Source organism: Lepisma saccharinum, chromosome 3, assembly GCF_977018435.1.
Source record: "Lepisma saccharinum chromosome 3, izLepSacc3.1, whole genome shotgun sequence".
NCBI classification, from domain to species: domain Eukaryota; kingdom Metazoa; phylum Arthropoda; class Insecta; order Zygentoma; family Lepismatidae; genus Lepisma; species Lepisma saccharinum.
Window position 1 is genome coordinate 71,236,638 of NC_139231.1, and position 15,636 is coordinate 71,252,273.

Genomic DNA, 15,636 nt, shown 5'->3' on the forward strand with positions numbered 1-15,636 from the left:
GTAAAACTCACCGGTTTCGCTGGATCCAAGAAGCGTAAAGTTGTTGGTAGTAAAATTATTAATCTGCAGATAAAACACGAATATTTTTCTATGGAGTTCTTTGTTCTTAAAGAGTTGAATGCCGATGTCATTTTAGGAGTTCCATTTTTGAGGAAATATAAAGCTGTAATTGATTTTAAAGAAGAGAATGTAAGTTTGCTAAATGAAAAAGGAAAGGAAATTTCCTGTTTTAACTCGGCAATGTTTTTCTACAGAAGATTCGAAGTATTGTACAAAGTCTAACTTTTGTTCCAAAGATACATTAAATGATAATGAAAGTTATTCATGTAGATTGTTACGTGATGCGTCAACTTTGAATGATGATGTAGAATATATGCCATCTAAGAAGTGAGTCGGTTTTTAGAAATGATAATTTAGACAATTTGCAGAAAGCTAATTTGTTCAAACTTCTGTCGTATTATCACGTACAATTTTCAGATAAACCTAGAAAAGCAACTGTTGAACCTTACAAGATTCAATTAGATACTGTAACACCTATTACAAGCACACCTTATCCCATACCAATATCAAGGAGACAATCTTTAGAAGAAGAGCTTTCCAAGTGGGAGAAATGGGGAATTATTTACCAGGATTCTTCACCATATCTTAACCCTCTACATATAGTGCCAAAGCAAGGAGGTCTTTGGAGACCTGTGATCGATTTTAGGAAACTTAATCAACATGTTATCTCTCCACAAGTGAGAGTAGAAGCAATTAACGAAATGTTACAGACCTTCCTAGGATGTGTTTACTTTTCTTCAATTGATTTATCATGCGGTTATTTTCAAATACCGTTGACTGAAGATTCATATCCTTACACAGCTTTTTCTTATAGAGGCAGACAATATCTTTTCTGCTATCTTATTTATTTATTACTTTGTTTACATGGATAATGTAAAGATAAATGAAAAATAAAGTAATGAAAGTAAAATGAAAATAATAATGAAAGCAATACAGTTTGAATACGAGCAGTCAGGCCCTGGATTAACCATTAATTACGTACATTGCTCATTATTTTTACTAACACAATGAAAAAATATAGCTTAGAAGAAATTAAAAATAAAAGCAATACAGTTTCTACATGCACACACACACACACACACATTCACACACAAGTACCTACATAGAAAGCATAGTTCGTGGGCTAAATGTATAACGTATTTCTTTCTGGGAATTTAATCTAGGTTCAATTGTTTAGCATGTATAATTTTAATTGTCCGTTTGGGATTCGATCAGCAGTCTCAGTGTTCCAGGACAGAATGAATAAAATATTCTCCACCGATTGCAGAAATTTTGTTGTTTGTTATTTGGATGATATTCTAATTTTCAGCAAAGATTGGCCTCAACATATGCAACATGTAGAACTAGTTTTACAAAAGATAAAGGGTGTCAATATGTCTATTAAATTTTCCAAATGTAAGTTTGCTTACAAAGAAATCTGCTTCCTTGGACACATAGTGTCCGGTGATAAAATTATAGTTGATCCTGCAAATAATTCAGCAATTATTAATTTTCCAGTTCCAACTAACAAACACTCCTTGAAAAGATTCTTAGGATTGGCTAATTGGAGGCGAAAGTTTATTGAAGGATTTGCTGAAATGGCACAGCATTTGTATGATCTGTTGAAAAGGGAATCAAAATGGCAATGGAATGATGTTCATGCTTCAGTTTTTGAAAACCTCCGCAAGTTACTGATATCTCCAAAGGCTTTGTATCAACCAGATTTCACGAAACCTTTCAATGTCAACACAGACGGTTCGAAGAAAGGAATAGGAGCTGTTCTATGGCAAGACTCAACTGAAAATTCTGAAGATGGACCACGTATAATTCAATACGCTAGCAGATCTCTTAAAGGCAATGAGTTGTCATACAATACTCACGAGATTGAATGCCTAGCAATATTATTTGCTTTTGAAAAATTCTACATTTACATAGCTGGAACTAGGGTGAAATTGTTTACCGATCACCAATCTTTATCTTGGCTAGAATCTACTAAATCTTTGAATCCATGATTAAATCGTTGGAGTTTGAAATTACAAATGTTTGATTATAACGTACATCACGTGCCGGGAAAATCTAATGAAGCTGCAGATGCTTTAAGCAGATATCCTGATTTAAGTACAATTTTTCCAACTCTATCGGAACTATATGTACATAACATAAGTCTTGATTTTCTTGACGAAGATAGTGTAACATTTTGGCAAGAAAGTCAAAATTCGGATTCTTATTGCAGTGCCATTGTACAAAAGTTACAAAATGGGAATTTGTCAAAGAATATAAAAAGGCAATATTCGATTCAAGATAATATATTATTCCTGAAACATTTGAAACAGGACAAGTGGAAACTTGTAGTACCTATTGTTGTTGTACCCAAAATTCTTCATAAATTACATGACTTACAAGGTCATTTTGGATACTATAAATTATTTAATAAGTGCAGAAGTTTATATTATTGGCCTGAAATGAAAGTTAGTATCAAGCAGTATTTGAACGACTGTTTAACATGCGCAAAAACTAAACAAGCTCACACAAAAATTAGTAAGGATGAATTGCATGTATATTCCACTACTCCACATGATATGTTATCAATAGATCTTGTTGGACCGTTACCCAAATCACAAGGATATAGTTACATATTAACAATAGTTGACACGATGTCCAAATTTTTAATGGCATATCCGTTAAGGAAGGCAACGTCACGTGAAATAATTAACAAATTCAAGCTCCAGTATTTTTACCACTATCCAGCATGTAAGGTAATATTATCAGATAACGGTTCCCAATTTAAATCACAAGAGTGGAAGTTATATATGGATGACTGTAACATAAAACATATCACCACGTCAGTTTATTCCCCTTTCGCAAATCCTGTGGAAAGGTACAACAAAGAGTTAATACGATTGTTACGATTATATACTTCGCAAAATCATCAGGACTGGGTAAAATATTTGAATCATGTAACAGGACTTCCCTGAAAACACAAGTACTTTATCGCCAAAGCACGTATTAAGGAAAGATATAAGTCCAAAACTATTGAGTGTGATGCAAATAAATTGAAGATAGTCCCAGGTGATATTATTTTAGTGAAAAATCATGAACATAGTAGTGCAATTAACAAGAAAATTCATAAGTTTATGGAATTATGGGGCTTGGACCCTATATAGTTGATGCTGTGAAAAACAATTATACAATTTTGATGTCTATGGACGGAAATAAGATAACAAGGCAGAACTTGTCAAATATCAAGAAATTTAATTGTTCTGATGAAAAAAAAGAAGAATTGCTTAAGCTAATGTAATTGTTATGAAGTGATGCATAAGTAGCTGTAAATTCGAACACTAAGATGACATTTTCAGTACAAAAAGAGTGTTGTAAATTTGTGAATTGGTACATTATGTCAAGTGAACTCTCATTATCCTGACGAGTGTATATTAAAAGCAGGACTCAAATCTTATATATTATATATAAAAAAAATGTTATCTTCTTTTTTTACCAGGAGAAGGGGAGAGATTGAGACTGTCCTATTCTCAAATTGTCATGTTCAAAGTTAATATTATTTATGTTATTGATGTTGTTTTAACTTATGCATGTTTGTTTTAAATATATATATATATATTGTTATAATCATCTTATCACGCTGTATAAAATACAAGAAATCAAATTGCTGTAACCATAGTAACGAGAAATAATAAGTACTAAAAATGGTGATGGAAGTTGTGAGATTTTCTGCGCCTGTATTGTATTTATTTTAAATATAACGGTTATCGTTAATTACGCAATCTTATTTGCACTGATAATCGTTCTGCAAGTTTAAGCACAGCGACGGTTATCAAAGCTCAGAAGAGAAGAAAAATCGAACGGAAAATGTGCAAAAAAATGTTCATATTAATAAGATGATGATTGCGTTTCAGGAGTAGGCAATCTTGCCCGCTTTCTTTGAAAATCGTAAAACGTAGAAAAGCTCAGTAGTAGTCCCGTGCGTTTAACATGGCAGTCATCTAGCATGAATGCAGTCAGTGTTATGAACCCCCTGATCCCAGCGTGGAATCTTCACAGGAATGGGGAATTTTGGAGTGAGGAAAGGGGTTGCTTATTACAGGGAAATTTCCCGTCTGAGCCAAGAACATCAGTTCTAGTGCAGACAATTAAGACAAGAGGGAGAGGTCATTGGCCTCTTCAAACTGGAGGTGAGGAGAAGTTGGGGACTTTGTTGGCTGCCTGGGTATGGTTTTTGCTTATGACCGCACCGAAAAATAAACGCACTGACAAAGGCTACCGCTAGATACTCTGTGGTCTGGTCTGTAGTGGATTTGCATCGGGTTCATGTCCTTGGTGCACGGAACTTTTTCATTTCAAAGCAGTTGGGGAGTATGTGCATGAATTATATATTTGTGAATGATATGTGCTGTGTTGTGTAGCAAACTAAAATAATTAACGAGCAATTTACTTGGCGTACGTATGATGAATTTCGATGAATTTTTGTTTTAAGTCCACTTTGTGCACAGAGAGAGAACTGGACTTCTAGTTTAATGTGGGATCCGAACCACTATGTGATCAGAGGCCTGCACAAGACCTGGAGCAGACCCGTTCGCGAGACATCGCTCCTGAAATGTCATGCAACCTGCGCAACACCCTCGCTTGAGCAGCTTGTCTGACCACCTGCCCAGATCGTTCCTGGCAGGCATTGTAGACCCGCCGGGTACCCGCAGTCTTACGATACCTAGTAGGTCTCAGTTCGTTCTTTCCATCAACTGCAGACCCCTCCCTCTGCATGACGTAGTTGCTTCGAGTAGAAACTGCAACGGGCCCACACCGTTTTGCGGTGTTGCCAACTGCAATAGATTTTCACTACTTAAAAAAGGGAACTCAAGCTTCGTAAGCCACATCACCAATGAAATGAGATTTACGAATGTTGCTACCCCCCCACACACACACACACACACATTGAAATAGGTTTTCCGTGGCACAGGATCCATAAGTATATGTCGTAAACAACCAATATACGTATATATAGTGATATAGGGCAGGACTGAAACATGTCACGTTCGACGCCGAGGTCGCGAGTCGAACAACACACTGTTCTACTGCGAACACCAGGGCCGTAGCCAGCCAGGGGCATTGCCGTTACCCTCGTTTGGGGAAGGGGGTTTCAAGTACTTGGATCAACGTGCCAAGAACAACAATCACAATAATAGTAATAAAGTAGCATGAAAGGCATTATTATCCTCATAAATCACGCAAAAAGGGCACGCAAAGAGGGGGTAGAAGTCCGTTCTCACGTATTTGTGTTGAAACAGAGGATTAGAAATATTTTTTTTCAACACGTCAATTTTACATTAGCTAATAATGGAAAACAAGCACACAAACTGTTTTTGAAAGAAAGAAAGTGCATGATAAATGCATTCCGAATGTACATACATATGGCATGTAAAATTTCCATCTACAATATTTTCTTTTCACATGGAGCGACGTATTACATAATCAATTCATCCAACTCGTAAGAAACCAACATTAATAGCAAATAATACCACGGGCCGCCATAGCATTCTCTGTTTTAAAACTTTTCTCACTTAGATCGTTCGGCGCTCAGGGCCGACTCCCGCTACCCCTTTGCTACGGCATTGAACTTGATGAGACTGTATAATATTTTATAACATATTTCTACTTTCGTAAAATTTGAAATCAAGGGGTTGCAATTACCCCTCCATTCCCCCACCCCCCCCTGCAGGTGCCGTTGGCCGTCTGGAATGAAAATGCAAGAAAAATATGAAAATTAATTCCATCTTGAGTACCCTTTAGCCCTGCTACTCTTAAATTCTGCTAGCCTGTTTTTTCTTGTACTTTAATGTTTGACCCCCACCCTGACCCTCCGCTATACTTACTTTCCGTCCAAGGTTGTGAGCGATGCACCCTGCCCCCTCTGGTTGCGCCACTGCGTGCCTGGTTAAGGCACCATGCAATGAAAAACAATTAGTTTTCAGTGAGGAGATTTTTGTTTGCTCGATCATTTATTTAGATAAATGAAGCTGTAATACTGCGTGCATTTCCTGGCAATAAGATAAAAACTGCTTACGCTGAACTGAAATCGCTAAGTATATAAATTCTCCTTGGAGGAGAGAGCTCCTCCTAGGACTTCGTAGGATTTAGGAGCTACGTAAGTAGGCAACACTGGCTGTAGCTGTCCACGTGGTGATTAAACACCTGGAGCAACACACTGCCGGAGGGCTGTTTCCTTCCAGCAGGTTTTGCAGACGCCCGGGTCTTGTTGAATGCCAAGTTACCTTGTAAGCGCAGAGCGCCTTGAAGACCAAGAACCCGGGTAAAGACTCAAGTCGACTCGTTGCCGTGGGCAGGCGAGCAGGTATACCTGTCCTCGCGGGCAAGCGGGCAGTGGGTAGGTAAAAGGCAGAATATGCAGCCCTCTATATGTGATTCCACCGAGTATCCATAATCCGGGATCACTATGCCAACGATGAAGATTGGTAGGTCTCGGATGCTCCAAAAGAAGTATTCGATGTATCAATGTAAGAAGTTTATTATATATTTTATTGTCATGTCTAAGCCTACATAAATATTTCACAATATCACATCACTTCAAAATCCCGAAAAATGAACAAAAAATACACCCCCCGACCTCCATGCAATTTTTGTCCATTCAAACATTATGATAGAGATAGACTAGATTCTGTACCCAGTATACACCACTGAATTATATTTCTAGTGGTACCTCTCATCATATGCTTAAAGCATATTTTGTGCCTTTCCCAGAAAAAAAATCTAGATCCGCCTATGCCAGTAAGCTATAAACTCAAATATAACTGTATTGCTTTTCTTGATTAGATTTGTTTTGTTTAATAAAGCACTTACTTTCCCCCTTTATTCACCGTAGGTACAAAGCATTCCCTGACATTCGCTACGAGACTCTGCAGCAAGCGGCCCAGCATCAGCGCTAGTCTTTCCCGGTGAACGGGCTCCATGACAGTCGCTAGAGTCAGCTATTAAAATTACAGTTTTCATATTGTGTACTAACCTTGACCTCAGAAGGTGTTGAAAATGATATCCCTCTGCTGCAACACATTCCTGGCATCTCCGAAAGAAACTGGCATTTACACGTGCAAGTTTGTCTACTGTAATTCTCCCAATTTCTCGTACAATACGGATGGTATGCAGATTGTCTTTGTATACTTTATTTTTTAGATTTAAGAATTTTAGCGGCTCTAAATGCTGTGGTGTTTGAAACACCCGTTTCTTGTGAGAGGCGGCGGATCGATTTCCGAGGAGACTGTTCTAACCCTAGTCCTATCTCATAGTTTTTCCTCAGTAAGTACACGTGGGTTTTTCTTTCCACTTTTATTCAGAACTGACCCTGTTACTCTAAACTTTGTTACGAGGTTTAATATAGTGGTCCTATGTGGAATGGGAACACCACGAAATTTCGTTGCAAAACGTTGTCGCACTTCTCCACAATTCCTCTTTCTGAAGTAACACTCGACAAGATAAATCCTTTGTTGTAATGTAAACTTTTGTGGTGCCATATTAAGCCACAATCTTCAACACACGGACACGACACAACACAACTTCCGAGGGAGGATTATACTGCCGTCAGTCTGCATCAACAGAAAGGGAAAGAGAGCGAAAAAAAAACACGACTGTAGCGTGCAACTGTCGCAGACACCGTTCACTGGAAAAGACAATCGCTGACGCCTACCCGCTTGCCGCTGAGTCTTCTGGCGAATGAGGGAATGCTCTCTACCTACCAACTGGTGGTGTCACTTCTCCATGCCTCAGCAGAGGTGGGCAATCATCCAAACAGTTATGGGGTGATGTGTGGTCAGCATGATGAACTCCCAGAAGGTGCTGTAGGTTTCCATGACAGGGTTAAGCTACTCATTCGTAGCTCCATAACTTCATGATGGTGAGTGGCCATCGGTCCCATACACTTGTCCCTATTTTAAAACAGGAGCACATTTGCACTTAATCCCAAGGCTACAGCAAACATCCCTCCACCTAACAATTTCTAGTTTGAGCAATGGCTCCACCAGGTACTGAAACTGGGACCCCTTGACTAGTGGCTCCTACACCATCGGAAAGGCAAAAGAATCTTATGCACCATGTCCATTAGGTAATGAAGGATTGAACTATTTTCCTCATAATAAACATTACATATATATCTATATACATTATACTGTATCTTACCAGAGGCTTCACTTAAAAGTTTCACTCATTGACATTTCTCCCTTAGTCACCAAGATGATTACAGTATATTACACATTTCAAATTGATGTTTATTTCTGTAATAGCATTTACCATACTTTTACCCAAAGCTCAGCCCATTTTCTGTAGAGGCACCCAAATGTGGCAGAAAGGTGACATAAAATAAATCAATCATTTTCTCTGGGGAGAGTTGGCAACACTGAATCGATGTTTGCGAGCATAGCGTTGAATTTATGTCCACCTCTGCCAGTTTGGCACTGATGGCAACGAGTATGGTATCTTTCTTTTGAGTCTTGTAGATAAGGGCACAGAAGGGTGCTGTTTAATGCACACCTGTCATAACTGATAGCTGAAAAACAAGACAATTCCCTTTGCTTGCATTGAAGGGAAGATAATTATTACATTTGGTTATTTAAAAGCTGAAAATAAAATAGAATACCTTTGAAATACATCAGTATTCCTCTTTCTCTGAACTTTGCAAGAAATAATTTGTGATTGGGAAGCAAATAACTTCTTTCCATCCCAGTTAAATGCCGCAAGTGTCACCCACCAGACGAAGGTTACAGAATATAACCTAGAGAGAACAAATCTTCCTTTGCTGGTTTATTACTGCTGAAGACACTTCCTTACAGTGGTTAGCCTCTACAACCTTGAATCATGTATTGCCTCTTGATTTTTACCATTACAGTTTTGTCTGCTAAGATAGAATATACATTATCATGTGATTTATTGATTTAATAACAGCAGTAATCTTCTATTGACTGCACTTAATATTAGGCACATCCAGAAAGTAAGTTTCCCCACTCGCACATAGGTGGCAGGCTATGCATATTGAAACCGGTTTTGCACATGCGTTAGAAGCACATGCCCTGGCTAGTGAATGTCCTGGAAGATGCCTCCCGAAAGTCCTCAGTAGCATCGCGGCAGCGATGAAACATGGTGGCTCTTATTCCATCTCCCGCCACGTGTGAGGTTCATTCGGTGATCAAGTTCTTGAACGCACAAAACATACAGCCGATCGAAATTCGTCAGGTGTATGGGGCAGACGTCATAAGCAAGCAGATGGTGCGTCGTTGATGCAGAACATTTACTGAAGGCCGGCAAAATGTGCATGACGACGAGCGCAGTGGGCGGCCATCGGCCATTATGGATAAGCTTGTGGAGCAGGTGCAGCAGCGAATATTGGAGGATCATCGCATCACAATCATGGAACTCAGCAGACATTTCCCGCAGATTTCTCGGTTGCTGTTGCACGACATTATCAAATGCCTCTAGTTCCGAAAATTGTGTGCCCTGTGGGTGCTGAAACAATTGATGCCCGAACACAAAGAAAAATGCATGGGCACGGTGCTGACATTTCTCCAGCGTTACCATGATAATGACTATTTTCTCAACCGGATCATCACAGGGGATGAAACGTGGGTTGCATACAGCACCCCCAGAAAGCAAGCAGCAGTCCATGCATTGACGTCACACTGGATCTCTTTGCAGGACGAAGTTCAAACAGACTGTGTCGGCATGAAAAGTGATGTGCACGGTGTTCTGGGACAGACAAGGCATTCTGCTAATCGAGTTTCTGCCCCGAGGTGAGCCTGTGAAAGCTGTTACTGTGAAACACTGGGGACATTGCGAAGAGCCATTCAGAATAAGAGACTGGGTAAGCTCAGTCCCGGATATGGATAGGTGCACTGCAGCCTTTCTGGACAGGTTCGGTTGGGAGGTTATCGATCATCCATCGTACAGTCTGGATCTCGCTCCCAGTGATTACCACCTGTTCTTGCACCTGAAAAAAAGTTCCTGTCCGGTCAACATTTTCACAGCGACGAAGAGATTCAGACGGCTGTCACACAGTGGTTCGGCACCCAGGAGGCAGACTTCTACGATGCAGGTATACAGAAGTTGGTCCCACGCTATGACAAGTGCTGTGTCTGTGGCAATAAATCATTGAATGAAATAATGTTTCTTTTTTGTGCACTACCCCAGGGAAACTTACTTTTTGTGCACTACCCCAGGGAAACTTACTTTCTGGATGCGACTAATTTATGTCATTGCATATTTTAACCTGTTGTACCAGTATGAATAAAAATATATCTGTTGATTCCCAAGGGTGCTTCCAGACCAAAGTGACAAGCGACACTTGCACCTTGGAAAAGAACCTTCAGATGTGAATGAAGCTTTTAGTACCAGAGTGGTAAGGCATGCTGCACATGCCACCTAAGTCTGGTGGTTGCACATGTGCTTTGCATACTTTTTTACATGCTGAAGTGCCCAGTGCCACTTGTCACATTGGTCTGAAAGCTCCCTAATAGAAAATCAATCATTGGTATGACCACCATAAATGACAGGGTGCCTACAATTTTGTATAATAATAATAATAAAAAAATGTCGTTTTTCCACACCAAGTCATTAGGGCAATTCAAATATTTACACATTTGTACAAGAAGAAAACAACATTTTAGCTAAACTCCACACTTAGAAAACCCACTAAACTAAGTTAAAAGTAATAACAAGATGAAAAACTAAACAAAATTAACTGTTGTGATAGGGCCATCAGGAGTGAGGTTTTATGTCATATTGACTGATAATTTTTTTACATAAAAAATCATAATTATAGCATAAATAATACATAATTACTGTAAATTTAGTAATATGTGTAGCAAACAGAAACCAACAATTACAACAAGAAAGTAGTAAATGCCAATAGCCACCTACTGTAGTAGATTTCCAGTTGAAAATACAGGGTGATTCTTACAGAACCGGCCTGATGAATTTGCTAATAATGCTGAAGGTGATGCATATAAAAACTCACAAGTAAGACAAAGTAATCCATAAGCTGTGCTGAGTCGAATGGTGTGCAGATGATCCGACAGGTGGCAGCACTTATGCTGCAAGGTTAAAGGGCACATAGCAGTGTACGTATGAACATGTTTGCAGTGTCCAGGCAACAGGCACCCAATATCCCCCCTTCCCACCCTGGATTTTTTCTTTTGGGGTTTACTGAAGGACAGCGTGTATGCAAACAAAGGGTGTATGCAAACAAACTACATAGGTTACAATTCATTGATTGATTTGGCATTTTAAGTCCACTTTATGCACAGTAAGGATAATTGGGACTGGACCTACAGCTTAAAGTGGGATCCGAACCACTATGTGCCTCCACCAGGTATCGAACCCAGGACCGCTTAATTACAAGGTGACAATGCTACCACTGTGCCATCAGGAAGGATCTCGTACGTTACAAGCTTTAAAGAACAACATTTCGGCTGATATCAGGAATATCACCGGATAAACACTACGGCGAATATGCAAACGCAGGTGGAGGCGTGTCTTCTTGAAAATGGCGGACACTTTCAACACATGCTTCATCACAATGAACAATCAACGGCACACTATTCAAGGTACATCATGTATAAATTACGTTAATATCTGTATGGTATATTTCACACAAATATTACTGCTCATTTTGTCGGGCCGGTTCTATAAGAATCACCCTGTAGTTCAAAATATGGCACTCCCTTTTTCTACAAGGAAATTTCTACTGTAATTGTCGGTAAAACTCAGTATATCAAACTGTAGCATAGCTTCTGCACAACATATTTAACATTTCTTGCTTGTTCTTTTTCTTCTTTATTCAAGAACCAACTTTTATTGTACTTCTGCAAAAATATGGATTTTTCCAGAAACAGCAAATTACCCAGACATTCCCCCCTCCCCCAAAGTAAATTCCCTGACCTTTTCAGGTTATCCAGAATTGTAGACACCCTGAATGAGTTTTGCCCTTTCCTTTTCTACCTAAAATCACTTGTTCAGCCACTCGGTACCAAACGGTTAAATTAATTGAAGATATTGTAACAGTTGGATGAAAGTGACAATATTTGACACTACACTTGTACTTTCTCTCTCTCTCTCTCGCTTTCTCTCTCACACACACACACAGGAAAAACTAAATGGAGTGGAATTGCTGGACATGAAGAGAAAACTTAAGTATATTGCTCATGCAAAAAATGCACTATATTATGTTTAAGTTAGATTTTTTAAATACGACACAAATCATATATATACAAGATTTCAAATATTCGACCTTTGTACCAAATAATTTGAATTTCATACTTTCTGTTTTCCAAGTGTTCTTCTGAATTCATTCACCATTTTCCCAGCTGCATAATCACATAATCATTGATTCTCTTATTCTTATAATACATGGAATCTCACTTATATCTACAGTTCAAACAAAACAAAATGGAAAGAGACTGAGACAGAGAAACAAAGAAAAGCAATGATTCCATTCAGTAGCAAACAAAATGCTAAGCATGTACTTGAAAAATACACCATAAATAAACAACACACACACACACGCACGCACAGACTGAACTCTTAGACGGGAGTCAGAATCAAGTATAAAATAACAATATAAATTAAAAAGTAACCACTGAAAAGGCCAAAACACTGATCATGTGTTCAACTTACATCACAAAATATTAGGAATTATTTTTGCATATGATTCCCCCCTCCCCCCTTTCCACATGTCTTTTAAAAAGCAATTTACTACAGCTAAGTTATCACCTGATTTATTATGAATCATGAAGACATGTCAGAAAATTAAGATATTTACAAGCAGTTTCTTTCTTCCCTGTGAAATCCAATACTGTGAAACATAATGTGGTCACCATGAAAGAATAAAATTAAACACATATCTCCTGTTTGACATTGTCCACAGAGCTTTCACATGGAAAATTTGGCCCTAAAGTAGGGATTTTTTTTGACTGTCCACGGAACATAGAATAAAATAGACAACTGCCACAGTGTAACAATGCATCCATGACGACGAGCTGTATTCACCTATGAATAGCTTGTCCTGATAGAATGTGGGGGCTTCCATTAACCACGTTTGTAGTAATGCACCGTATCAAGATGACCACTCACATTCTGGAGAGAAATATTACTGAACTGCATCGGTTGCGGCAGAGAGATGTCCAGTTACAGCCATTGCATAATCAGAGTATCAGAGTTTCGTATTGATGAGCAAGTAAGATATGCTGCATCGTAGCGACACACGTTCCGTAGAACTTACGCACTGTCTTGTCTATTTGGAAGTCGATTGCATGCATTCACTATTTCATCAAAATAATAAACAACAATGGAAATAGCAACTAATCACCACTTTTTTTCTCTATTTGAATCCAAACATAGCTGGAAGAGTTCTGCTAACAGATAAAACAGCTCTAAATTATGCTGGCTCCCCTTTGTCAAAATGAAAACTCACTTCAAACCCATTCCTATCACCGTTTATTCTTTTGATACCACACTTCCTTGCAAGTCGCACATATTTTCCTTAAACATCATGGCACATTACTGGGTATGCTGGGTAATATTCTATTGACTGGGTGAGTAATATTATGTATATGTATTTATATATAATTTACAAGGTTCAAAATCAACATTTCGTTTTTTTCGACACTTACCACTAAAGGATGGTTCTAAAGTTTCCACCACATTTCCCACTATGTAAATCAGATTGAGGAGCAGCAGAGGAAAGACACAGACACCTCTCACTTCCCTATATTATGACAGGAGGTTTCAACGCCAGCAGACAAAGGAAGTTTATGAATCCCTTTTAAGTTGCATAAAAATGGATAATAATAATTATGGAGCTACGTAGTAGTTCTACTTAAATACATTTTTACAATTAAACACACAGTTTCACTCTGCCTATGATATTTGTCTTTGTTCCAGCCTTACTTTTGCCAGCCTCTTCTTTATTTTATATATTATATATATTTATATATATATATAAATATGTATATATGAAAAAAAAGCACTAGTTTCATCAAGGAAACGTGTGATACATGCACAAGAAACCAACGAACAGTGGGACGAGGGACTACGTGTGCTGCAGTGAACAAACGAATAATTATGGCTCTTGCACCTACTCAGCCCCTCCTCCCCACTTGAACAGATCAGTGGTCTCCGATTTGCTGCATTGCTACCTCTCTTTCCCGTTCCTTGCTTCATGCAATTTCCCCTTCTTCCTCCTGGACTCTCTCAGACGAACACCTTTGCCTGGGCATCTGCTCCGGCACTTGCAATGTATGGCTTGGATGGGTGGAAGGCCACGTCGAATATGCTCTCATCAAATTTCTTCCTGTGGGCAGTGATTTCTTGCACGCACGTCTTGTTGTCAAGATTCCATAATCGAATACTACAATCATGGCCTGAAAATGGAAAAAAGAGCACATTTGTATCAGGGTGGATACTCTATGACTAAGAGTCCACGTATAACTCCAGATTTTAAATGCAAAATTTTCCAAAAATTCAAGATCGTGCATTGTTACATAACATTTGTGTTAGTGATAAGACACATAAGAGGAACAAGAAAAATAATTTGTATTTTATAGCATGTTATTGATTGGTTGACATAGTAACCGTGTGTAAGATGTATATGAATGGCATTCAAGTTATGTTGTTACAATCTAAACCTACGTGTTTTGTATGTCTTGTGTGAGTTTAGATAAGGATGAAATCACATACAACACAAGCCAAACATCTATGGTGCAGTCGTACAGGATATTCTTGGTGATCCTTCGTGAGAAGTGGATGAAGACGACACGATGAGTACACGACAATCATCATTCAAGCCTAGGTTTATGCAAAAAAAAAAAAAAAAAAAAAAAAAAAAAAAAAAAAAATTGTGTCTGCTTCATCAATTTCTACGGTAGGAAACCAAGATTACACGGTTTGTGTATCGTTTACAATAATTGTACAAGGGCAAGGTTAATCAATGTGTTACGGATTGTATCTATGGCGTATCATTTACAATTATTTTACAAGAACAAAGTTTAAATTAGTGTGATACAGCTTGTATCTACGATATTGTGATATTAAGTTTTCAACAATAATGAATATGTTTGGTATGAATTTATTCTCTGAGTTCCGGTCAGATTTGGAAGAAATTGAAGATTATTTAACGAGGTTTGAACAGTCTTGTTTGGCTCACGATGTTAATGAAACCAGAAAAGTATCCATGCTGACTGCAGTTATAGGGTCTGAAACTTTCAAACTGCTGAAGAATATCCTTGCATCTGAACCAGTCGAACAGCAAACGTATTCGACCTTCAGGGATAATCTGTTTAAACATTATGGCCAGAGAATAAACAAATACAGTGGAACCCCGATTTTACGTTCATCGATTTTACATTTTCCTGCATAATACATTCAATATTCACAGTCCCAATAGAGCAAAATGCTATATAATTTTCCTCGATTCTACATTTTTCCGCATTTTAAGTTTTTTCAGCTTGTTCCGCTGAAAAACGTAAAATCGAGATTCCACTGTGGAATGTTTGAAGTTCAGGCAATGCATACACGAAAGTGGCGAGAATGCAA

General features: G+C 38.4%; 1 protein-coding gene across 1 annotated transcript in view; it reads right to left on the reverse strand.

The window, feature by feature from the left end:
• Positions 1-10,257: 10,257 nt before the first annotated feature.
• The window catches only part of LOC145985120 (striatin-3-like), a 54,064-nt gene continuing 48,685 nt past the window's right edge, over positions 10,258-15,636 (reverse strand). The window contains exon 13 of the mRNA XM_083118751.1: positions 10,258-14,465. Within this exon, the coding sequence (XP_082974877.1) occupies positions 14,296-14,465 (170 nt within the window). The 3' untranslated portion in view covers positions 10,258-14,295. The remainder of the gene's footprint in view (positions 14,466-15,636) is intronic.